Source organism: Alosa pseudoharengus, unplaced genomic scaffold, assembly GCF_046254945.1.
Source record: "Alosa pseudoharengus isolate Yale_2024_CS ecotype anadromous, Long Island Sound unplaced genomic scaffold, YU_APseudo_1.1 YU_APseudo_1.1_scf_14, whole genome shotgun sequence".
Lineage (NCBI taxonomy): Eukaryota > Metazoa > Chordata > Actinopteri > Clupeiformes > Clupeidae > Alosa > Alosa pseudoharengus.
This window is the reverse complement of record NW_027468609.1, coordinates 38,865,692-38,892,422: the sequence shown is the minus strand read 5'-3', so window position 1 is coordinate 38,892,422 and position 26,731 is coordinate 38,865,692. Positions and strand designations below refer to the sequence as shown.

The 26,731-nt window shown below is 41.9% G+C and overlaps 2 protein-coding genes and 1 long non-coding RNA gene across 5 annotated transcripts in view; 1 reads left to right on the top strand and 2 right to left on the bottom strand.

Moving 5' to 3' along the window:
• Window positions 1-26,731, bottom strand: part of homer1 (homer scaffold protein 1) — a 177,472-nt gene that overhangs the window by 5,753 nt on the left and 144,988 nt on the right. The window lies entirely within an intron of this gene.
• On the bottom strand, window positions 12,030-15,327 carry LOC143123461 (uncharacterized). Its single transcript, XR_012986830.1, has 4 exons — window positions 14,826-15,327; window positions 14,125-14,245; window positions 13,057-13,323; window positions 12,030-12,563 (listed from the first exon to the last, which is right to left on the bottom strand). It is a non-coding gene; the product is annotated as an uncharacterized LOC143123461 (long non-coding RNA).
• On the top strand, window positions 15,337-18,097 carry LOC143123460 (uncharacterized). Its single transcript, XM_076284910.1, has 4 exons — window positions 15,337-15,592; window positions 15,898-16,011; window positions 17,203-17,410; window positions 17,538-18,097. Exons 1-4 carry the CDS (start codon window positions 15,486-15,488, stop codon window positions 17,997-17,999), a joined length of 891 nt encoding a protein of 296 aa, XP_076141025.1. The 5' UTR covers window positions 15,337-15,485; the 3' UTR covers window positions 18,000-18,097.

Here is a 26,731-nt window from a genome sequence, read left to right as displayed (position 1 = left end):
GAAAGCCCCACTTCTGCTCTGTCGTGCAATAAAGGTTTCATCTCGCTGCGATGAACCGTTCCGGAGCAATGTAACAGAGAAGAAAGGGTGTGTTTTTTGACGCACTTTGCGTCAATCGGGTTCTAAGGGTTAACCCATTTACTCCTAAAATGCCTGCTAAAAACGCCTATAGAATCCTATGGCATTCTAGACTAAATAACCTTATTTCCTGAGGGTTTTCTGAAAACATACTACAAATTGTCAACGTCTACCAAAATTTAATATCTAAGCCTCTGTAGCACCTAGAAACATGAAATAAAAAGCATGCTGCGCTATGCAGCAACCAGCGGGAGATTCAATGTTGCGCTATGCAGCATTAGACGGGAAATAGAATGTTGCGTCATGCAGCATCCAGCGCGAATGGGTTAAGGACCACAACGGACAGAGCAGGTTCAGCAGGAAGAATTGGAAGTGGTTCGACCAAATGGATGCCATTTATGGTCATAGACCAACCAACAATGGGATGGAAGGCGGCCTCGACTCAGCTACGAGTCTGTTGGAGTCCTTGATGGTAAGCTATTTAGTAAGTTGTTTCTTGGTTTGTTTTCATCTTTAAGTGTTTGTGACTTTGTAACTGCTGTAGAAGTCATACTCGTACTAACAGCGTTAGCAACTAGGGTCTCCGCCATCTTGGTCAGACTTTTTTGTAACTCCCGCCTCCAAACACGCGAAACCGATTGGTTCTCAAATGGTCCTCATTTGAATAAAGTTAAACTTTCGCCAACTTTGTTTTGCCTGCCTCTGCGATTCGCTCTCATTTTGCCCAACCAGGGTGAATTTCGTTTCCATTCAACCTCAATGAGAGTGATGTGAAATTTCGCCGTGTGGAAACCGACCATAAGGACGAGTATGCCGAGTGGTGGCGACCCACAAGAGTTAGAGGACGATGGTCTCTTTAAAATTGCAAGAATGGGAAAACTTCGGTTTCCCAGTCAGTTACAGTAGTACATGTGAGAGAGTGATGGATAATATGAGGACTGTGTGTCGGCGTTGTTGTTCAGCAGTTGTTGGGTAGGCTATGTGAATGGAAATACATCGAAGCTATCACCCAGATGTCCCTGTGCTTCACCAGCCTTTAGATACACATACAAATAGGGCCAAAACCTATGGCGTAAAATTATTTTGTAATGATGGAAAGCGATGTAATCCGCGTGGTGATTACCTTTATATTAGGGTAATTTGTGTTGTGCTCTTACTCACATGAAGAGCTGGCAGTAGGCTAACCTATTAAGTGTTAAGTGTCAATGCTAACCAGGCTAATAAACAAAAAAAGCTACGGTGACTAATGTCGAGGGGTAAAAGTCACATGACTTCTAGTTGCAGGCTAGTCCGTTTATAAAATGAAAGGAGCATTTTTTTTTTTTTTTTTAAAAAGAAAGCAAAATAGTGTGACATTTTCAGTTACTGTATACACATTGAAAACTGTAGATACTTCCAGCAACCAAACACAGATGTTGAAAGTCTCGCCTAAGTGGATTTTGAAAAAATATTCTATGTATTTGGACTTTCATAAATAAGAGATGCTGTAGGCCTATTTTCAGTTTTAAAGCTGATTGTCTTATTTTGTTTACAAGGTACAGATGTTGTTTGGAGATGATGTGGGGTACTTGTTTACATCTTACTTTACACACTTCAGGCTGTTGCAGCTAGCTCAGGGGAGATACTGTAAGACACTAGGTGGTACAGCCTGAGACATGCACAATAAAAAAGTATTGCCTTCTGCATTTTTGTTATGCTTTTCCCTCCATTGTACCGAACCGTGATTTCTGTGTATCGTTCCACCTATTAGCAACAGAAACAGAGATGTTAACTGCATTTATGTTAGCTGCTTGAGAGCATCGTTTTTCTTTAGCCGTCTGCCTTGTAGGCTAGGTCAAGGTGGGGAAGTGTATTCTAAGACTTTATTATCAGAGCAGTGTGGAGTAGGCTACACACATGAACTTACCAGGCTACTCCACACTGGAAGTGATTAGGAGATGTAAACTTGCATATACAAGGAATTTGGTCTCTGCATTTATCCCATCCGTGAATTAGTGAACACACAGAGCACACAATAACCAGGAACAGTGAGGTGCCTTGCTACAGTGGCGCTCGGGGAGCAGTGAGGGTTTAGGTGCCTTGCTCAAGGGCACTTCAGCTGTTCCCACTGGTCGGGGATCGAACCGGCAACCCTTCGGTTACAAGGCCAAAGCCTTAACCAGTAGGCCATGACTGCCCCAATCTTTCTCTCTCGCTTTCTGTCTGTCTGTCTGTGTGTGTGTGTGTGTGTGTGTGTGTGTGTGTGTGTGTGTGTGTGTGTGTGTGTGTGTGTGTGTGTAACCAATCAAAATTTGAATTCTTTTTGGAAATCATGGACTCATCTGGGCTAAAGAGGAAAGGGCCTAGTGCTCAGTTCAAAACGCAACATCTATAACGTGTGGAGGTGCATTAGGGCAGCCATGGCCTACTGGTCAGGGCTTTGAGCTTGTAACCGAAGGATTGCCGGACCCCTGACCAGTAGGAAAAATGTCAGCGGGGGAAGTGGTTGAGCACTGCTCTCCCGTGCCCACATCCACGGCTGAAGTGCCCCTAACCCCTCACTGCTCCCCGAGCGCCGCTGTAGCAGGCATCGGGATTACAGTGGGTACTACATAAAATTGGCCGGCTTCACGCATGAATCACCCAGCTTTTATTTATATTTCCCCAGTGAAGCTGCAATGACCCAAACAACCACCAGGTGGAACTTGTGAGCAGGGTTAGGAACGTTGGCTTTTGCCACTTTAAGTCTGGAGCTTACCTTTGAGTCTGGTTGGAGCCTACCGATACGCTGCTCCAAACGACACGCAGTCTTGCGATAAAACTTGTTATTGTTTATGAAGGTGTCTTTTTTATTTTATGAAGAGGCATCTGGCTGTTTTGTTTATGTTTGTTTTGCTTTCATTAATGGTTTAGCTCATAAGGTCATGACAGGGACGTTGGAAGTATTTTCTGAGAGGAGGTGCGGATGATGTCAGCAGGGGTCCAGGGGTTTCTTCCCAGGAAAAAATAAATACATTTTGACTGCTAAAAACACCATTTTAAAACCAAACCAGTAAAACCATAGCTTTTGGTGAACGGAGATGCTTTATAAATGTTTTAAAAGCCGTGTCATCCCCATAGGCTATTTGCTACGATATTTGCTACTATTCTGCCCTACAAAGCCATAGTGCAGTAACTGCATTTTTTGTGATTCACTTTTTTACACCAATATAAAATTCCATATCCTCCGATCAATCTATCAAAATCGAATTAATCTACTGAAACATTTCCTGAAGATATAGGGATTTTCACTTTACAGTATCTGCTAAAATACAGTGTGAAAGACAAACAACAATGCTGTTTTTCTCAGTTTGGAATTTTCGTAGATACTGCACTTTGCAGGGCAGTATAGGCCTACAATAGTCTAATTTTGTGTGTCAATTCAAAGACCTGATATTTCCATTTTTGGATTAGACTAGCCAGTCTCTATTAGGGCTGTCACTTTACGTTCGAAAATCGATTGCACAATCGATTGGACCAACCAAAATCGAAAACTAAAATAGGGAATCGATTTTGACCAAATATGTACACTATTAATTTTAAACGAATTAAACAAATGAAAAAGATAGATGTAACAAAACTCAGGAACAAGCAGAAAAATAACAAAGAATTCCGAAGTGCAGTAAGCATTGCGAAAGCTAAAAAGAAAATTCCCACCAATTTTACGCACCGGAAACAGCTTTTTCAATCGGCTGCTGTGCTGCTGGTGTTTCGCCAAAAAATTGAGGACAACCCGATCAACCTGTGCGACATGAGAGATACGAGTGATAGGCCCTAATAACTTGAGGAGTTCGATATGGAAGCACTTCGGGGTTTGGGTATATCAAACTATGGAGAAGGACAAAGCGGTATGCAAACTGTGCAGTCGTGAGTTCTACGTAGGCGAAATTTGTTTGACATTTCTAATTGTAAACGCAGCCACGTTGAAGCCTGCAGTAATGTTTTTCACTGATGTTATGGCAGTCCACTCTGCTTATTGTTTTTCGAGAATGTTGCACTCCTGTTTGTCATTGTGCACGAAACACTCCACGCCATTGTGCGTCTTCAAGCGCCCCCTTTACGTTCGTCCTAATGCCTGTTACAGTAGTTGTTCGTGGATTGTACTATATTTGGCGTTGAAAATTTGAAACGTCTTTAGACATGAAAAATCGACTTTACAATCGGTTCAATGGACAATTATGTCTCAAGAATCGAACAGGATTTTTTCACAAAAGTGACAGCCCTAGTCTCTATGCTGTTTTCATGGACATCAAGGATCCGCTTTTTTCATTGTTTTTTGCTTCTAGACGTTTGCCGCCACATTTTGCATTTTTTCTGACAAAGTTTTGTCTGAGACTGACAGAGGTTTTTCTGACGCTGAGGCCGTTTGGTTTGAAGCAGTTTTGTCTGAAGATGACAGAGGTTTTTCTGATGCGGAAGCAGTTTTGCCTGAAGAGGTTTTTCTGAGTCTGACACCTGAGTCTGAGAACACTGTACATATGGATATTCAATCATTTCATGATATTAGTAAAAATATTGTAACCACAGTGAAAAGCATAGTGAAGAGTAATTGTGAACAGGACTTTTACGGGCTTTTCCCAAATCACTGAAGTAACGTCGACACGGTAGATAGCAGCAAAGTACAGTGGGCGTTGCTTTCAAATGGCCACTTCAGTCGCGCATTACGCGGCGTGAAGCTGCGTGAAGCTTTAGTACCACTTTAAGCCACTGTGCGTCACTCTGCCACTGTACATCGCTCTGTCAGCCTGCCTGCCGCCCCTTCTGAAAAAGCAGGAGGCTACCATTAAACATAATTGTTGTCAAGAGGAATCCCAGCCTACGAATTCAATAACAAAATAAATCATGCATAATTAAACATTACCTCAATTTAGGCTACTTGGGTATGGCTTAAGGCTTGACTACACGGTGGTAACAAAAATCGAAATCTGCTTTTGATAGCCTACCGGTGCCGCTCCACAAAACGAAAAAATATCTTAATATGCTATCTACATTATTGTCAGTGTTGGGGGTAACGCAACTACGCAAATCAAAACAGTGTCTTGTGTGATAATTGAGCCAGTAGAGAAATAACTGTTCAGAATTCATTTGTAGCCTTGGGTAGGCTTCTGCAGAAAACAATGTTGTTGGCGATTTAATACTATCTGGCGACGTTTTTAACAGGCTACGCAATAGAGGCAATTGACAATATGTAGTCAATTGACTGCTTGACATGTCATTTTTATTTTTCTGTACAATAAACAAATACATCTGCTTTATGCTGCAGAATTCATATTTGGCTGACTTCTGCAGACGCGCAAAAAAACACTGCCACTTCCCTCCCCATATTCCACTGATCACACATCAGACATCAGGGGTGCGTTTCCCAAAAGCTAACTACGCTTAACCCAGATTCGAACTCTTGGACAGGGGACTGATAACTGCTGCGTAACGGCGGCTGTCATCAGCCGGCCTTAACGCACTGCGCCACAGAATTGACGGCGTGGGTGAATAGGGGATAAAATACAATAGAGTACACAACTGTTTCACCAGCACATGTAAATGACACGTGTTAAACGTTAATTCAAAGCAGTGGTTAATTTACAAGGTCAGTCTATATGAACCAATGAATTAACTTGATGACCCTGAGAAAAACAGATTTCACGGATTAAACTAAGGTAGTCCATCATTAAGTCTCTGTTACTGTATGTGCAGGTGTGCCCGTCACGTGCTACTAAACGTCATTAACAACCTTAGTCCAGACTACTGAAGTTTGGAAACTATCATGGTCCAAACTTACAAGTACTATGTAAGTACAACAGTTTTGGGAAACAGTCGTAACTTACATGTTGATTAGTTGAACGATGCATTGTACCACATTAGTAAAAAGCTAACCTCCGTAGTTGTACGGGAAACGCACCCCTGTTTATTTTATTTTTATGAAGCCTATAGGCTACAGTAGATCACCTGCCACATTGCAATAGAAAGATGCAATAGCCATTGGTCAAGTATTGAGTATAAACCAATTAAGATAGTAGCCTATACAAAAAGTACTTCATACTATCATAAAAATTCATTAAAACGAATAGCAATTTGCAATTTGACAAAACACTGGATTAAATATCGTAGGCACAGGAGAAAACTTGTACATCCATTGGCCCGTGGGGAGATCACATGCCAGTTGCCTCTCCCTTCAGTGCTATGACTCTGTTGATGACTTTGTCCAGGCCTCAGGCCCCTCCTCCTCCTTGACAACAGGCCAGAGGTGGAGAGGTGGAAAGGTGAGTTGTTGGGGGCAGGGCCGGATTAACAATTCATAGAAACACACACACACACAATGACACAGAGCATTTCCAATTCAAAAGGGAAAGCACTGCTCATTGCAAAATGCAGAATGCAGAACCTTTAAAGGTAAACAGGCCTATAACTTGACTAAAACCGGCCTATAACTTGACTAAAACCGTGCAAAACTGGAGGTACACCTGTTATCTGAGCAGTCTGTATGTCCTCATTTTGCGAATGCGAGGACGATATGAGCCTGTTGCATTTCATTAGATGTCCGAGTCACGCGTAATGTTTGAAAACGACTGGCTCGTAATCACAATAATTTAACACATGACAGTTGGATACTTCATCATGTTCCCATGCCTACATTTTGGTGAGTAGCATAGAGATCGTTAAAACAATAAAGTATGGCTCTCCGTTTGGGACATCGAAAACTTTTTTATTTTTTTATTATTCTATTATTTTTAATAGGGTAGACTACCGTCGGAGATGCTGACTTGCAAAGGCCTCGGGATAACACGTTATCTCCACTATCATCAGTCAATGCCCCCTTGATCAAAGTGGGGAGTGAAAGAAAAAGTTTGAGAACCACTGGCTTAACAAGTTACCTGCAGTCCAGAACACACAGAATATTGCAACAGAAAGTTGCCTATATAATCAACTACTATTTGTTCCAACAGCATTCAAACAAAGCCTTTATAAAAGTGAAAAAGAATATTCCATAAGAAGTAAAATAAAATACTGTTACTGTAGTAACTGTACCACATTATCCCAAGCTTCAAAGAGCTCCCCACGTCTGTGACAGGCAGACGTGACACCGCTAAATTCTCAGCTTGTTTATACCCCACACTGAACGTGTAAGACCGCTAGGCCCATCACTGTGGGGTGCGGTAGCCTACTCTCTGGGATTTAAGTCAAGCAATATAACCATACAAATGTTTCAAAATGAGTAATTTCGGCTTTGTCTGAACTGGCCATTGTAGGCTACGTAAAAAATAAACAAGTAGGCCTATCCCCTATCCAATGATATCGGCAAATGTTTGTTTTCCAAAGTAAGAATTTCACTTCACCATGCACCTTCTACAATGAATAGCTCATTACACTTACAGTGGGCAGTGCTTCGACTTGGCCAGCTTCACTCGCGGTCCGCGCGTGGGATCACGCGACTTTAATTTGTATTTTTTCAGTGAGACGCTGCAACAACCCAAACAACCGGTAGATGGCTCAAGTGAGCAGGGTGTCTCGTAAAAAGAAATGGAGCCTGGAAAACCCTACACAGACTTCACTACAGACTTTAGCAGACTGGTTTAGAAATAATTTAATAGCCAGAAATATGCCTGCCCTAATAAAGAAATATTTGGTTAACTGCGAGTGAATCCCGTTTGCAGCCGTAGAAGAAACGCAGGACAAATTAAACATTCTGGTTTTCTCCGAGTGCAACGATGATAGACAGACATCATTTGGACAAAATATAGAGCATATTAACCTCCGTTGCTCAGCCAAATGCCTTCCTGTTACGTCCTGTTATCACGGAGTTACAGGCGATAAACGATTTTTGATGGTCACAAGTTTACTTCATTAGCGGTTTATTTTTTTTATTATTATTAAAGAGTGTTTTTCATTTAAAGGTTTGACTTTGTGCATATTCAGTAGAGCATTTAGTGCTCTCCCCAATCCCAGACGTTCACATTGCATGTTTGTTTGTAATGGATGCAACCGCGAGATAGGCTATGCGTTTGACGGCAATGAGTTGTTAACAGACATGAACCAAGACATATAGCCCAGCAGCAATCTAGGGACTGTTCGTTATTTATTGCACCGCAGGAATTTTGAGTGCTTCAGTTGCAAGTTGCATGACCCTCTCTTGCCTGCTAGAAATTGTTCAATGACCCTCCGACAGAATTGTTAAAAAAGACATGACCCTCCCCTACCAATTGTCGCTGTCTTCCGCCCGCGCCACAGCCACACACTGTGATAACGTTCTTAAATCAATATTTCCTGTGTGCTTGCATGCTACCAGTCCTTCCTTTTCAAATGTGTTGCGCCTGTTTGCACAATTTCACAAATAATCATATGTGATTAATAATATGACAAATAATCCCTGTGCACGGGGACCGAAACAATGCATACCAACTTTTTCCGTGTTTATCACGTATTTTAACTTTCCCCCGCTGTCTTGCCGTTTTAATGTTTTCCCGTAGAATATCCCATATTTTAATACTCTCATAACAGCCCTGCCATCTGGCCTGTCTCTGTGTTGCCCTGTTGCTACCCCTTGGCGAATTTAGAGTGATGTTAACCTATTTAAGTTTAACGGCGTGATTGTCGTGAGAGCACGATTCATTGGCGATTCATGTTCGGCCTTATGTCTACGTGCGCACCTGAGGCTACTCAGCTACAAGAATTTCCCCTGTTTGTATGTTTACTGCAAGTTGGCCTATCATAACTTACCAACTCTGCACTGTAGACCCTAACTGGCTATTTATATTTTTCTGTGAAATAAGCAAATGTATTTGTTCAACTTTATGAAGCAGAATTACGCATAGGCTACTTGGAACATAATACATTTGATAAAGGACAGATGTATGTTGCTAGTGACAAAATATTAACTTTCAGTGTTTTACGATGTCTTTGTCATGGAAGTGTTTTTCCCTATGCATTTATTCTAGGTTACTGTCAGTGAATGCCGTGAGAGAAGCGGGTTCTGTGTTTCGTTCATGTCAGTGACTGACGCGAGAGAAGCGGGGTCTGTGTTGTGTTGTGTTGCGTTAATTTATTTTCATTGGGCATACCGTGCCGTGCCGTCCACAGCTCTTCAGTTCTGACAAAGCCAAAATTACTCCTTTTTAAACAATGAGTGCAGGAAGCGCGTTTTTATGGTTATATTGCTTGACGGGGGGGATCCCAAGCAGCTTTCAGCCATAAGGCTACTTTGAGAACATTTCAATTCACCCAACACTAATATTCAAAATGTTGAAAACTATTTCGGCATAGCCTATAAAGCAGTTTAATTAAATGGAATGTTAGTTGTAAACAAACAAGCTACTTGGTGAGGCTTGGCCTCACAGATGCGCTCGCGCCTTAGATGGCAGGAAAAATCTTCACGATAGGCCTATTAACTAACCACCCGATTTACGTTGGCTGGGGGGAAGGGGGGCCATCAGACATTTGTGCCCAGTTAATCCGGCCCTGCCCCCAACAAATCCCACCTTCCCACCTCTGACAGCTTAAAAGAAGTCAAGAGGACTCCTTACTCACAGACCTATTCACAAACCTGCGCCATTTTGCCGTGTTTTGAAATCCTATGCAGCTACAGGAACTTCCAATGGTGAGGAAGCAATTTTGCATTGTAGGCATAACTAACATGCAATAACGCCGCCAACAACAACGAAAACTAGGCTAATCATTGTCAACATGTAAATTAAATGTAACATTATTGTGAATCAAATTAAAATGTTCTTTTTTGCAAACGTAGGCATAGTAACAGAATAATTTAATAATGTTACAAAGATACTACATCAATCCGTATGTTTCATTAGGCTACTAGGCTATTCGTTTTGCCTTTATTCATTTAGGCTAGGCCTTTTTATTCAGGGGCCATATTCACAAAGAATTTTAAGGCTAAAAGTAGCTCCTAACTGGCGAATTTAGGAGCATCTCCTAAAAATAATGGGCTTTAGGACTCCTAATTTTTTCACAAAAAGTAATTCACGAAGCATTTTAGACCTAAAAGTAGCACCTAAGTCTGGGACAGCTTAAGTCGAGAGGACTCCTAACTCACTAAGAACTATTCTTAAACAGCTTTTTTGTGGCATTTTACATTGCGATGTTTTGAAATGCGTAGCCTATGTGCAACAGGAGCTTCCAATCGCGAGGGAACAATTTTGCATTCATAAAAGGGATGCAATAACGCAACCAACAACAACCAAAACTACTCATTGTTAACATGTAAATGAAATGTAACGTTTCATTGTGAATCAAATTAAAATGTTATCCTCTTTGCAAACGTAGCCTAGGCATATGGTGACAGATTAATTTAATAATGTTGCAAAGGTAGGCTACTGCACGCATTCTCCGACCTGTCACCTGTCACTCATCATCGGAAAAGAGGTGTTTGGAATTCCCGCGTTACAATCGTCAGCCAATCAAGGTGGTCACTTCAGTCAAGCTCGTGCATGAGTAATGACGTCATCCATAGCCACGAAAACTCACTCCTAGTTTAGGAGTTGTCTGAAAGGCTTTGTGAATAACTTTTAAGAGAAAACTCCAAGCTAAAATCTTCAAGTGCGATTTAGGAGTAGCCTACTCCTAGTAGTAAGGAGTACATTTATTCATCATCTTCCGTCCTTGTGTAGCGCACGTATTCTGAGACCTGTCACCTGTCACTCATCATCGTAAGGGAGGTGTTTGGAATCATGCCCGCGTTACAATCATCAGCCAATCAAGGTGGTCACGCTTGCCCATTTACCCAAATTAATGGTCAAATATTACTGATGATCATTGTTATTTAAGAACATGCAGTGTGCGTAGGGTACATCTTGCTCGTAAAAAAGCATCATAACGCACATCTGTTATTTACTGTAGGTTGCGCAAACCACAGGCCTTTATTTTGGGCAAGCCTGCATTCATTCATTCATTCAACCTTTATTTATTCTCGGAGGGTCATTGAGGGAAGCCCTCATTTTCAATGAAGCCGAGATTACAGAAGCGAAGCAAAGCACTCCACAAACAAGACAACATTCGAGGCCTTCTGTTGAAGAATTTGGTAGCACTTTATAATAACCATCCGTTATAAATGGTTAATTGATGCTTTATTTTGCAACTATAATAAAATATTTAATCACTTAATAATCATAACTTAATAATTTGTAGATAACAATTAATGATTACTAAATACATAACTTACAAATACTTTATTATCAGCTTATGAAAAAAGAAAAAAAATATTTATATCTAACATACTAAAAAATATCCGTTTAGTGATAGCTTGATTTCAATTTATTTTATATTAATAAGCTACATTATTATTGCAAATATCGTATTATTAATAATGATATATTGAGTTATTGTTAATGATTATAATGTTGATTGTAGGCCTTTACATAGCCATATACACAACGCCTATGCATATTACATAGGTTGATTAACTATTGAACTATAAATGATGTTCTATTGATTAACAGTTAGTTAGAAAACAATTACAATATTTGTTTTTCAGATGGCTATGATAAAGTTGGGTCGTAGTCTTTTATTTGGTAGTAAATCATTTGTAAACTATCTAAAAATTTACTTTTTATAATTAATTGATGGTAAATGATTGCATCAAACCTTTTTTTTTAATGGCTATTATGAAGTTACATCTTAGTCTTATATTTTAATGAACAATTTGTAAATGATCCAAAAATGCTGTATTACAAACTGATGGGATATACCTGGAGCAAACAATGTATAAACACATTGAAGTTGTAACTGGTGTTCATAGTTCTGTACTTAACTTATGACTTTGCCGATTAAAGTCAAATATTGTTAAATGACAATAGTGATAATGAAAACAATAAAACTTTACATACACTGCAATTACAGATGCTTAACACATTGTAAAGCATTGTCACACATCACAATTGGCTTTAAAATCAAGAGATATTTATTGAAATCAAAACTTCTGATCCATCAGAGCAGGGCAATAAGCAAATAAAAATTAAACAAAAAACATAATAGCTTAAAAGGCTATCAATCCTTCATTGCAACACCACAGCATAAACAAAACAGGGTGGTGGGGCAAGGGGCACTTACTTCTGCTGCCTCTTCAGACAATCAGACAGTAAACATGAACACAACATGAATGAACACTGCTTAAACATAAGAGGGTTGTTGGCGGGGGGCTTACTTCGGCTCCCTCTTAATGTAGGGTATGAGATTGCCCTCATTTTTGAGTTTTGCTATCTCAGCTCTGACCTGTGTATCATTCTCAATAAGGTCTTCACATTTACTTAGAAAATCTGAAATTTTTCCTCTTTTGTTGTAGCCTGCCAAAAGCTCCTCAAATTTTTCTGGTGAAGCTATAGCCAACTCTGGGATAGCTGCTTTTGATCGAACGGTCAGCTCTGTAACACCAGCAATGGTACACGCTTCCCCAAGTTTTTTTCCACGGTTGTAAGCCCGCAGAACCTTCTTGTACCTTGCAACGATGTCTTTTGGACTGGAAGCTGCATCAGTAAGAAATAAAACAAATAGAGATTAACTGGACTGTGAGATGAGACAAAATATTGTTGACATTAACATGCATCACCCATAACTTGACCATGCCTAAGCTGGTTAAGAGTATTTTGGGTATTGGATATTTCAAAGTGGTAATATGGTGGCAGCATGGAGGGGAGTGTCTCCAGGACGCTGGTTTCACTGTTAAGCCTTCATGAGGTGTCGTGGGCCTAACTTAACGAAACATCGGTGAATGAGGGTGCCCACTTGATAACCCCAATGACATGCCACATACTATATACTGCTGTTGGATGGGCCATTTGTCTTGTGTTTGTGACCATTTGTTGGTGGATTTGTGGGTAGCGTGCTTTTTAAAGTTAATTTTGAGTAGGGGCTTCTGAATGTGTTTTTACCTTGGATTTTGGCACAAGGGATTTTAACTTTAATCCTGTGTATTAATGTAATTGTTTTTGTAAACAGGAGCCCTCCCTTATGACTCACCTCTTTGTCCACATTCAGGTTTTGCGGACTTCTGTTCCTTCTTGTGCTTTTTGCGATGCCTTGCTTTTGCCGACTTCTTTTCCTTCCGATGCCTTTTGTCTTTCCTTGTATGCTTTTTTTTGTAACGCCTTTTCTTATGACTTTCATCGTCTGATGACAATGAAGAATTGGAGGAAGAAGAGGAAGATGAATTACTGGTGGAAGAGGACTCAGATGATGACTCAGATGAAGTGGTGTGGTCAGAAGTTGTGGTATGGCATATCTTGTCTGAAAAGAAACAATAAGGAAAGGGGACGGGAAAGTTTAATCAAGTGAAGTTTAAGTGAGAAGCTTCAGTACTCACATACTGTACATTTTGTCAGGTACAAAGGTGTATGTGTGTCCATCCTCAAGACCAACATGGTGACAACATGAAAAAAAAGTTATACTTGATATTTGATATTATCGATGGAGTCTTCAAAGGGCTCTACTGTGTAAGGGTTAATGTATAGAATGCCAGCCATTATCAAAAAAATAAGCCCCGACAGAGCGACCCGGACCCCACTTATTATACGGCTACCTACCAACATAAGAGAAGACACTTTACCTGATGGGTCTTTAAATGTATTTTTTACTGTTTTCATTGGCAAATGATGAGAAACAAACTTCACCAAACTCACTGAACTTGAATACAACATTCTTTAGAACGCAGCTGAACAACTGTCTGTAGTGAATCAGTGGCAAAAAGGCCACTATCCTTGACAGCGGTCAATTATGCTTAGCATAAAGAATTGACAGCCGAACGTGAATGGAGCGTTCTACTTACACTGTGAAGAGCCCTATATTAAAATGTTTTAATCCAAGTGGTGTTTGTTGTTAAGTCAGTGAGGATAGGAGCAGGCTTCACTCAATTTGTCTATTTCTAAACTTTAAGAGTGCTGGCCTGGATAGTTATACATACAAGAAAAATAGGAGAGAGGCCGCACTATGCATACATACTCTTAAAAGAGTATGTATGCATAGTGCGGCCTCTCTCCTATTTTTCTTGTTTGTTGTTAAGTGTCATATTGAGATAAAGTATTGACTTACCAGCCCCTTGTTTGCGAAGAGTCCAATTCCTTTTTCAGCTTCTTGTTCTTCCTTATCAGGACACCCTCTCTCTCCTTAGCTTTAAGGAGGAGCTCTGATACTGTTGGAGACATAGAGTTTCCTGAAAGACAGAAAGCAAGGAAGAAAAAAAAAATAAATAATAGGTAGAGCATGCTATGTTTCTGTTTTAAAAGCACATCAATACTACATTCATGGTTTGCTCTACATTTGTTCACCATGCAGTATGCTGTTTTTCACCAAAATACAGGCAGTATAACCACAATTAATGACAATAATAAACATAATAGGCTATTTGAAGATTTTGAGAGACTACACATAATACAATTAGTAGTCAGTTCTGCCCTTTGATGGCATATAGGCTTCAACAACTGTGAATGTTTACAGTGTAGGCTACATATGCTAAAAAGCATTTCTTAAATGTTTGCCTCTCGAAAACTATCTGCATCCCTCGGAGTGCTGCTCTAAAAATGAGTTAACGACCTGTGTGTAGCTGCTAAGCTGCTCCAAGACATCCTACAAGCTTTCACGCTAGCTACACCAGATGTGATAAGATAGCCATGCACATTTGACAAGTTGTTATAAACTTTAGGGGAAAAAAGCTAACGCTAGAAACTACTGTTAAGACAGTAAGTTGGATGCATTAATAACAGGCTAATAAGAATGAAAGTTAAGAAACTTACCGGCGGTTTGAGTTGAGTTTAGCACTATCTGGCTGGAACTCCCTTCGTGTCCATCAACGCCATCGTCATTGTCGATTAGGGTTACAGGCGATTTCTTTTCACCATCTAGTTTCCTGATCTTCCCTGACCTTGTAAAAGGTCTAATTTTTCTTTTTGCCATTTCGTGTCTAAGATAAATGGCAATGAAATGTAATGCTATGCTTATTTTCTTCTTTTAATTCCACGTTACTTCGAGATCTTGTCACTAGCCACTTGGTAACATAACGAAAAAAGAAAGATTAGCTACCCTCAGCCGGAGTTTCCTGAATTCATTGACTTCAGAATAAGAGTTTAAAATCCCTCTCTTTGGGTTTGAAACTTGCCATGTTGATTTATAATTTGTAAATTGTATACTTTATAGCATGCTATTGAAAACCAACAATGGTAAATGAAGGCTGATAACATTGTGGCAAAACAGTATCATCAGTCAATGCTTATATTTGTATAATGACGTTTCCCCCCACCCTATTGCTACCAATGCACTTCTGGCGCGTATTTTTTGGCGCAAACTGGAACACAGTAGCATATTTCCTTATGGAATCAAGATGCCTGTTTAGCAAGGGAGCTGCGGCAACTAATTGAAGGAAGAAGAAGTAAAAATAATTTAAAGAAGCTTATAAAATGGTTGCAGAGGAGAAGACTGTGATAAAAAAAAAGATCAAATGCAACTTTTGCCACCATACAATGAAAATTGAACAGAAGTGTCGTGGTGTGGATAAATGTGAATGGTAAGTTGTCTTTTTATCCATAGGTTATATTTATCACAGATAGATAGGCCTACATCTTGAATGAAAACCACTTATATTTTCTATATACTTAGGCTACTGGCATTTTTGTTTCTCATTTTATATTTTGTAGGCTACCAGGCTATGTAGGCATATCGGCCTAGGCTAGAAGACTCATTTCTAATTATCTGAAAAGCCTATATGATTTATATTTATGGGGGAAACATGTATAAGCCTAGGATACTATGAATTGAGATCAAACAAATAACTTTAAGTTTGATTTCATTGCTTGTGTTTTTTGTCCACAGGGTATGTCGACGTCGGGCCAAGCACAAAGGCATAGTCAGGAAATTCATCCGACACCAGACAATCTTCAGCAAATCCAAGATGTGCCTTTTCAGCTGGATGAGGTTCTTATACAGGTATGGACATAGACTACTACAGTAACAGTAGGTATATGTAGGCCAATTAGTTTTTAATGTTGCTTAAACAGGGCCTATACCCATAACAAGGCTTAAATATCAGATAGTCTTTTGGTATAACCTTTGGATGGACAATTAGGCACTTTTAAGTTCATCTTGAACATTCTGATCACAATAGGCCTTTCTCACAAAACGACCGATGGCCCAAAAAGTCTTCAGAGCAGGGACTGGCTCTTCCGGTTCCTGCACCTATAGGCGCTACACACCAACCCGATATCGACTGACGGATGCCGGCGGTGGTAGCTTTTCTGCCGATTACACATGTTGAATCGGCACAAAAGCTATCGCCGTCGGCACCTGGCAGCCAACTTTGGGTTGGTGTGTAGCGCCCTTAAACATTGGAAGCTCAAGTACACTGCTCTGAAGACTTTTTGGGCCATCGGTCGTTTTGTGAGAAAGGCCTATAGACAAGTAGGCTAAATTATAAATTCAGGTGTAAAAAGTTACCATGAATCATTATGTTTAATCATTCAGAGCGTACCATTTGCCAAGGTGAAGTGAAATGTGATCACATATCTAAAAAAAAAATAAAGTAGGCTATTCTAAGATTTTTCCTGTGGGAAAATAACATGGGGATTTTAAATTATCGCATCTTTTAAACTCTCGCGGGGATGAAAAAGTCTGAAATGCAGACGTTTTCCTGAACACACTTTTGTCCTCTGCCTTCGAGTGGATACTGTGATCTCCGGTACGTGAAGGCGGCACACTTAGATTATTGCTACCCCAGAGCTAACTTGCAATGCAATTTGCCATAGGTAGTTAGCTTCAATTAACAACCGGATCTCCTTATATGGGCAAAGATGGCCGTTTTGGTTCTTTTTTGTAGGCAAACTTCAGAGGTCTATTGAGTCTGCCTGTCTGTCTCTATCAATAATCTATCTGTACTAGATATTTCCATCTAGTTACCTGCACTCTCTTCCATATCTACCCGACTATCATCTATCCATGTACCTATGTCTATTCATCCACCCACATCTGTCTATGTCTTCACTTTCTCCCCTTTTCACTCTTTCTGTTTGTCTTACCTTCCTCTTTCTCTCCTTGATGCATATTTCATGTGTCCTAATTAGGTGTCTGCTTACTGTTTATTATGCAAATTTTCACCATTACTATAATATTGTCTATTATCAGGTTTGCACAAGGCCTACGGTTAAGACAAGTTGACATGATAACCGATAACATTGCCACAAGTTCAGCAACACTGACAAGAATGGCCAAACTTTTGAGAAATGTCTGTGTTGAGGCTGTGGAACGAATGCGAAGGAAGAGAGGACAGTGGCTGGAAGGTCGAAGAGAGTTTGTGGAGATAGATGAAAGCCACTTCAGGCACAAAAGAAAAGTAAATGCAAACACAACACTTCTTTTTGTTATTCCTCATCATCTTCCTCTTTCTCCTATTTTTATTACCAAAGAGTAAAATAATGCTTAAACATAATTTGTAATATCCATGTGTGCTTTTTTGACAGTATGGACGTGGCCGGATAACAGGTGGCTGGAAAAGAAAAAAGTGGGTGTTTGGGATGCTCGGTGTGAAGCACTCAAGACGTCGACCTATTCTACGTTTAGTGCCAAAAAGGACAAGACAAGAGCTGGTACCTCTCATCGTCCACCATATTAGAAGAGGGACTTCAGTTTTAAGTGACGAATGGCGAGCCTACCGCCAGGTACTGCCTGCACTGGGGTATGATCATTACACAGTGAACCACAGTCAAGCATCCGTCAATGCAGATACAGGTTGCCACACTCAGCACATCGAGAGGGCTTGGTGGAGTTATAAGGAGATCATCTCAAGATGCAGGGGGAATCGGACAGAGGACTTGCTAACAGATCACCTTACACTAATTGAGTGGAATGAATGGCTAGCCAAAAAACATCGCAATGGCCCACTGGGTCGCCTACTCCATGACAGTGCCAAGAAATATAAATAGAAGTTGTTTTGATGTGATGTTTTCCATAATCAAATTTGTTTTGTCAACTTTCATAACTTACCGTTTTGGTGAAACTTCAAATAAACATTATGTTCATAGATGGTTTGCACTCCAGTTATTGATTATGAGATTGACATTTTTAGATAATTTACAAATTGTTTATTAACATATAAAAGACTAAGATGCAACTTCATAATAGCCATTAAAAAAAAGGTTTGATGCAATAATTTCCCATCAATTAATTATAAAATGTACATTTTTAGATAGTTTACAAATGATTTACTACCAAATAAAAGACTACGACCCAACTTTATCATAGCCATCTGAAAAACAAATTTGTAACAAATTTGTAATTGTTTTTCTAACTAACTGTTAATCAATAGAACATCATTTATAGTTCAATAGTTAATCAACCTATGTAATATCCATAGGCGTTGTGTATATGGCTATGTAAAGGCCTACGATCAACATTATAATCATTAACAATAACTCAATATATCATTATTAATAATATGATATTTGCAATAATAATGTAGCTTATTAATATAAAATAAATTGAAATCAAGCTATCACTAAACTGATATTTTTTAGTATGTTATATATAAATAAATTGTTTATTTTTTCATAAGCTGATAATAAAGTATTTGTAAGTTATGTATTTAGTAATCATTGATTGTTATCTACAAATGATTAAGTTATGATTATTAAGTGATTAAATATTTTATTATAGTTGCAAAATAAAGCATCAATTAACCATTTATAACGGATGGTTATTATAAAGTGCTACCAAGAATTTTATATCAAGCCTGCGCTAACAGTAATCCTCCTGCCCCTGATAGGCCTACCACAGCTGTGGATAGTGTGGAATGTTCAAGTAATAACACAATCCAATGTGTGTCTCAATTGTCCCCTGCTGACCACCTCACACATTTCTCTAGATTTTGCAACGAACTTACATGACACAATGCCATAAAATATGCCAGTTTTAGGACACAGAATAATGTTTGTAATGATACCAGGTGTAATGAGCTATTCATTGTCGAAGGTGCATGGTGAAGTGAAATTCTTACTTTGGAAAACAAACATTTGCCGATATCATCGCCGATCATCAGAGTATTGCAACATATTCTATGTTCTGGACTGCAGGTAACTTGTTAAGCCAGTGGTTCTCAAACTTTTATTTCATTCCCCACTTTGATCAAGGGGCATGATGATAGTGGAGATAACGTGTTATCCCGAGGCTTTTGCAAGTCAGCATCTTCGACGGTAGTCTATTAAAAATATAAGTTTTCGATGTCCCAAACGGAGAGCCATACTTTATTGTTTTTAACGATCTCTATGCTACTCACAAAAATGTAGGCATGGGGACATGATAAAGTAGGCTATCTGTGACGGAGCGATATGCACCCCGTCACTATAAATAGCGCTATGAGCGCTATTGAGTGCTTATGAACATTTTGAATGCTATTGAGTGCTTATGAACATTGTGAGCGCTACATAACAATAGTGGACTGTTTTACTTCTACTCTAATAATGACTATGTGAAATAATATTAAGGAATCGGGTATGAATGCTTTGCAACTGTGACTCGGTTGGGACTTTTGGTATACTAGCGTGGCAACTACGTTATGAAGCGATGCAACTCTTAATTGACATTGTTAGCGAGTGCGGGAGGTTGCGGGTGTATTGGCATGATGCGCGCCATGCCGTGAGCCTTGCTTTCCACACACTCATCCATTCATTCACACAGGAGAACTTCATACTAATCGCGGAGCTTACCTGCAGCATTACCGATGTCTGCCAAAGCAGAGCGCATTGACTGTGGCTTCCTTATTCACGCAGGAGCGCCAACAAGTGGATTGTACCACATCCAGGAGGGGTGTTTTGCTCCCGTGTTGTATTGTATCATTGTTTAGCTGCAATGAGCTGTGATATTTAAATGTGGGCATATTAGCGTGTTCAACATGTAAGTTTGTATGTATTATACATGGTTTTGTTACTGAAATGTAATTCCTTCACTTAATTGATTTATGAATGTTGGTTTACTCCTGAGGGGAGGAGTTACTCACTTTATTACCTGTGTTCAGGTAATGGGGAATTGAGTCTATTCTGGACCTCTGTTGTGAGAGGTTTGTTGACTTGTGTAATTACAACCTTTTTGCTGATAGTAAGGATTTTGTTAACGGCAAACTTTGAATGTTAAATGTACCAGTCTGTCTTGTCTGTTCACCTGCCGGCAGCTTAAAAATAAATAGCTTTCTTCATACTGGAACAATCTTTGCTGGTGACTGCCTCCACCGCTCAACCCACTACTTCACATTTGGTGGCAGCGAAAAACTCCCAGTGGCCAGGGGGCAGTATAACCATGGACTTTGTACATCAGTATGGCTCCTAGAAAGAAGAAAGCGGGGATGGCTGAAGGCGGAGCTGTTGGTGATGTGCCGCCACCTGGAGGTGGGGATGAACAGGATGAGGAGCTGAGAAGTATGTTTCGGAACTTCATGATGACGCAGCAAGCGCAAGAGGATCGATACGAGAGAGATATGGCTCGGCAAGAACAGAGATGGAGAGTTCTGCAGCATCAATTCTCTCTTCTTCAAGGAGAGGTGACTCGGGACAGGCGTGAGAGAGGAGCAGCGGCCAAGGGTTTGTCTGTATCTGCTCCTGTATCTACGGTAACTAGTCCTTTGGCAAGACCCGGCGTCCTGGAGCAGACGACTGCTTCAAGGGTTCCAGTTCCAGCAGCTCCGGTTGTGGTTCCGGTGGTGGCACCAAGGGCCGCACCCGCAGCATCAGTTCCAGTGCAGGCAACGATTCCAGCGGTGACTCAGGGAGTGGCTCCAGTCATGACAACAGCGGCGGCAGCATCAACAACCACAGCACCAACGGCCAGTGCTCCAGGAGGGGGTCCAGCGCCAGGTGGATTGACTGTTCCGTGGACCCAGTGGGGGGCAGGTATGCACACTTCAGCGTCCTTTCTACCCATGGGGCATTTTCAAAATGACATGGCAAGCCCCCCAGTGTTAAGCCCTGTGGCTGTGGACTACTCACACTTTCCTCACTATGCTGGCTGGAGGGGTCCAAGGTTGCAAAGATATGTGGAAGGTGAAGACATTGAACACTTTTTAACAGCCTTTGAGCGACTAGCTGGTGCAAGTGGTTGCCCTAGATCAGAGTGGGCAATGCACTTAGTGCCTTTGCTTACGGGGAAGGCAAAAGCAGCTTATATAGCAATGGACTTTGACGAAACAATGGACTATGATAATGTTAGAATGGCAATACTGGACAAATTTGAAATCAACCCAGAGACTTATAGACAGCGCTTCCGGTCATTAGAAGTACAGCTAGATGAAACCCCCAAAGAACTGTACACCAGGCTTAAGGAGCTCTATGAGAAGTGGGTGTGCCCAAAGGCTCATTCTAAAGAAGAGATTGGGGAGCTTCTTGTACTTGAGCAGTTTTTAAGAATGGTGAACAGCGAGGTGCGTCTGTGGATTAAGAAGCACGACCCCAGCAGTGCCAAAGAAGCGGTCAGCTTGGCAGACGCATTCATGTCGGCACAGAGAGGCTCAAGACAGTATAAGTTGGGCTCTAGTAGGCCATATGAGGCACCAAAGCCAGGCAGGCCTGAGGGTGGTCAGGTTAGCGGTGAGCGGAGGAGTGAGCGTCCACCCAAAGCTCCCAGTGAAGAACCGGTGTGCTATCACTGTGGTCAGACAGGCCATATCAAGCCTAAGTGCCCCCTTAGAAAGCCTAAAGTGTCTCATGTGTGCTACATTCCAGATGGTGAGGTCACTGATTGTCTGGGAGAACAATGGGAGTCAATGGTGGAAGTGACAATTGAGGGGAAGCGGCTTAAGGCCCTGATTGATACTGGTAGCAGCCAAACTTTAGTTGGGGTTGAATGGGTTCCAGAAAATGCTGTCCAGACAGAACACACTGTGAAGATACGCTGTGTACATGGAGATGTGATTTCATATCCTACAGCAGACATTTATATGCAAATTGGTGAGCAGGAGTACTTGGTGTCGGTGGGTGTAGCTGAGCACTTACCATATCCAGTGGTGTTGGGCAAAGACATTCCAGGTCTGTTGGAGCTGGTTGAGCCTGTGAAGCCCTGCAATATGGTGGTGACGAGGGCGAAGACCAGGGAACGGGGAACGGACTGTTCATGGGATGTGTTGCCATTTCCGGAACACCCACCGAAGGTGCCGAAGACCAGGAGCCAACGGAGACGTGAGCGGTTCAGAGGAACAAGGGTCCAAGAGACACTCCCACTGCCAGAGTCAGGTGAGCACACCTCATTTGCCCTTTCTCACAACATCAGAGAGCTGCAGAAAGCTGATGACACACTTAAGTCCTGCTTTAAAGACTTGAACCCAGATTCAGAGGGAAATGCAGAAGCCACTAAGTTCAGACTGAAGCAGGGTATCCTGTATCGCCACGGGGATGGGGGAGAGCAGCTTGTTGTACCTAAATCACTCCAATCTACAGTGCTAGAGCTGGGACACTCGGTACCGTGGGCTGGTCACTTGGGGCAGAACAAGTCATGGGAAAGAGTGGCCAGAAGGTTTTATTGGCCAAACATATACTCAGATCTTATTGAGTTTTGCAGGACCTGTCCGGAGTGTCAGCTGACAGCGCCAGGCCGGAAGAGCTGCAGAGCACCACTAATCCCTATGCCTATCATTGAGGTACCATTTAGGAGAATTGGGATGGATATAGTGGGTCCCCTGGAACGGAGCAGAAGAGGCAACCGCTACATCCTGGTGATCGTGGATTACGCCACGAGATATCCGGAAGCATTTCCTCTGCGACAAATTAAAGCAAGGCAAGTAGCCAATGCATTACTTCAACTGGTCACAAGGGTGGGGATTCCACAGGAGGTACTGACTGACCAGGGCACCAACTTCACATCCAAGTTGCTGAAACAGGTCTATCAGTACTTAGGCATTAAGGGAATCAAAACTACACCATACCACCCGCAGACTGATGGCTTAGTGGAAAGGTTTAATCAGACACTGAAGAATATGTTGCGCAAGTTTGTTGCAGAGTCAGGAGCCGACTGGGATGAATGGCTACCATACCTGCTGTTTGCCTACCGAGAGGTACCACAAGCTTCTACAGGCTTCTCCCCATTTGAGCTGTTATATGGAAGGCAGCTGAGGGGGCCATTGGACATCTTGAAGGAGGCATGGGAAGGCCAGCAGCCACAGCAAGGTATGAACATTCTGTCGTACGTCCTGAAAATGCGCAACAAAATGGAATATCTTGCAGAGCGGGTCCAGGAGAATATGAGGGCAGCCCAGGCAACTCAAAAGAGCTGGTACGACAAAGCTGCGAGGGACCGCTCATTCAAGCCAGGCCAACAAGTTCTACTGTTGCTGCCGACCACTGAGATCAGCCTCTTGGCAAAGTGGCAGGGACCTTTTACAGTCATCCGCAAGGTAGGCTCTGTCACTTATGAGATCAGCATGCCAGGGAGAAGAAAAGAAAAACAGATCTTCCACATTAACATGCTGAAGGAGTGGCGACCGCGGGAGGCAACAGTGGAGCATCATCTCTTGGCCAGGAAAGTGGAAGAAGAGGAGGACCAGGACGAGCAGTTCTTCCCAGTGGAACAACGACAGGAGGTGAGCCTAGATCTGTCTCATCTTTCCCCAGGGCATCAACAGGAGCTGGAGGCGTGTATACCAGAGGGGCTTGTCTCGGAGATGCCAGGGAAGACGGAGCTGGTTCAGCACCATATCAGGCTCAAGGCACCTGGACCGGTGAGACTGCCAGGATATCGCATCCCTGCTCAGCTTCTTCCCAAAATCAGACAAGAAGTGGAGACCATGCTGGAGATGGGGATCATTGAGCCCTCCCACAGTGAGTGGTCATGTCCAGTTGTGCTGGTTCCTAAAAAAGATGGCAATTTGAGATTTTGCATGGACTTTAGGCAGCTTAATTCAATATCTGCTTTTGATCCTTACCCTATGCCCAGGGTTGATGAACTAATAGATCGGCTAGGGGCCGCCAAATACCTTACTACCCTGGATTTGAGTAAGGGATATTGGCAGGTGCCCCTGACAGACAGCACAAAGGAATTGACTGCTTTTAGAACTCCATTCGGGTTCTTCCAGTACACTATGATGCCTTTTGGCCTAAAGGGGGCGCCAGCTACATTCCAGCGCCTTATGGATAGGGTACTGGAGGGGGCCCGGGATTACGCATCAGCGTACCTTGACGATGTGGTGGTCTTCAGTCGGACGTGGAAAGATCACCTGACCCATGTCCGGGATGTTCTGCAGAGGATCAAGACAGCCGGACTGACGGTGAATCCAAATAAGTGTGCCATGGCTCAATGTGAGGTACAATACTTGGGGTATGTTATTGGTGGGGGGACCATTAAGCCCCAGTTGAGTAAAGTAAGTGCCATTCTAGACACCCCAAGACTAACTACAAAGAAGCAGGTGCGTTCTTTCCTGGGTGTAGTAGGCTGGTACAGGAGGTTTATACCCAACTTTGCCAATAGAGCTGCCCCATTAATTGAATTGACTCGTAAGTCCAGTGCTAACCAAGTTCCCTGGTCTGAAGATTGTGACAAGGCTTTTAATGATTTGAGGAGTTGTCTTTGCAGTGATCCTATTTTGCAGAATCCTGACTTCAGCCAGCCATTCACCGTGCAGACAGATGCCTCGGGAGTAGGCCTTGGTGCGGTGTTGCTGCAGGGGGAGCCAGGACAGCAAAAGCCGGTGGTGTACCTCAGCCGAAAACTCTTCCCACGGGAACTCCGGTATTCAACGGTGGAGAAAGAATGCCTGGCGATCAAGTGGGCCCTGGAGTCGCTGAAATACTACCTGGTGGGCAAGGACTTCATCCTGGAGACAGATCACCGCGCTCTGAAATGGCTACATCGGATGAAGGACACCAACTCCAGGGTGACCCGGTGGTACATCTTGCTACAGCCCTTCAACTTTGAAGTCCGGTACAGAGCGGGACCAGAGAACATCACAGCAGACTACCTTTCTCGGGTTTTCGAGGACGAAAATCCTTGAGGACGGGGTAATGTGACGGAGCGATATGCACCCCGTCACTATAAATAGCGCTATGAGCGCTATTGAGTGCTTATGAACATTTTGAATGCTATTGAGTGCTTATGAACATTGTGAGCGCTACATAACAATAGTGGACTGTTTTACTTCTACTCTAATAATGACTATGTGAAATAATATTAAGGAATCGGGTATGAATGCTTTGCAACTGTGACTCGGTTGGGACTTTTGGTATACTAGCGTGGCAACTACATTATGAAGCGATGCAACTCTTAATTGACATTGTTAGCGAGTGCGGGAGGTTGCGGGTGTATTGGCATGATGCGCGCCATGCCGTGAGCCTTGCTTTCCACACACTCATCCATTCATTCACACAGGAGAACTTCATACTAATCGCGGAGCTTACCTGCAGCATTACCGATGTCTGCCAAAGCAGAGCGCATTGACTGTGGCTTCCTTATTCACGCAGGAGCGCCAACAAGTGGATTGTACCACATCCAGGAGGGGTGTTTTGCTCCCGTGTTGTATTGTATCATTGTTTAGCTGCAATGAGCTGTGATATTTAAATGTGGGCATATTAGCGTGTTCAACATGTAAGTTTGTATGTATTATACATGGTTTTGTTACTGAAATGTAATTCCTTCACTTAATTGATTTATGAATGTTGGTTTACTCCTGAGGGGAGGAGTTACTCACTTTATTACCTGTGTTCAGGTAATGGGGAATTGAGTCTATTCTGGACCTCTGTTGTGAGAGGTTTGTTGACTTGTGTAATTACAACCTTATTGCTGATAGTAAGGATTTTGTTAACGGCAAACTTTGAATGTTAAATATACCAGTCTGTCTTGTCTGTTCACCTGCCGGCAGCTTAAAAATAAATAGCTTTCTTCATACTGGAACAATCTTTGCTGGTGACTGCCTCCACCGCTCAACCCACTACTTCACACTATCCAACTGTCGTGTGTTAAATTATTGTGATTACGAGCCAGTGGTTTTCAAACATTATGCGTCTCGGACATCTAACTAAATGCAACAGGCTCATATCGTCCTTGCATTTGCAAAATGAGGACCAGTGTTTTGTCAAATTGCAAATAGCTATTCGTTTTAACTATTTTTTTATGATAGTATGAAGTGCTTTTTGTATAGACTACTATCTTAATCTTGGAATATGGGGAGGGAAGTGGCACGTCTGCAGTCAGCCAAATATGAATGTAATTCTGCGGCATAAAGCAGATGTATTTGTTTATTGTACAGAAAAATTGCAGTCAAGAAGTAGGGCAAATTAAGACACTGTTTTGATTTGCGTAGTTGCGTTACCCCCAACAATGACAATAACATAGACAGCAAATTAAGATATTTTTTCGTTTTGTGGAGCGGCACCGGTAGGCTATCAAAAGCAGATTTCGATTTTCGCTACCACCGTGTAGTCAAGCCTTAAGCCATACCCAAGTAGCCTTAATCGAGGTAATGTTTAATTAGCCTACGATTTATTTTGTTATTGACTTCGTAGGCTGGGATTCCTCTCGGTAACAATTACGTTTAAAGGTAGCCTAGCCTCCTGCTTTTTCAGAAGGGGCGGCAGTCAGGCTACTGACAGAGCGATGTACAGTGGCAGAGCGACGCACAGTGGCTGAAAGTGGTACTAAAGCTTCACGCAGCTTCACGCCTCGTAATGCGCGAATTAAGTGGTCATTT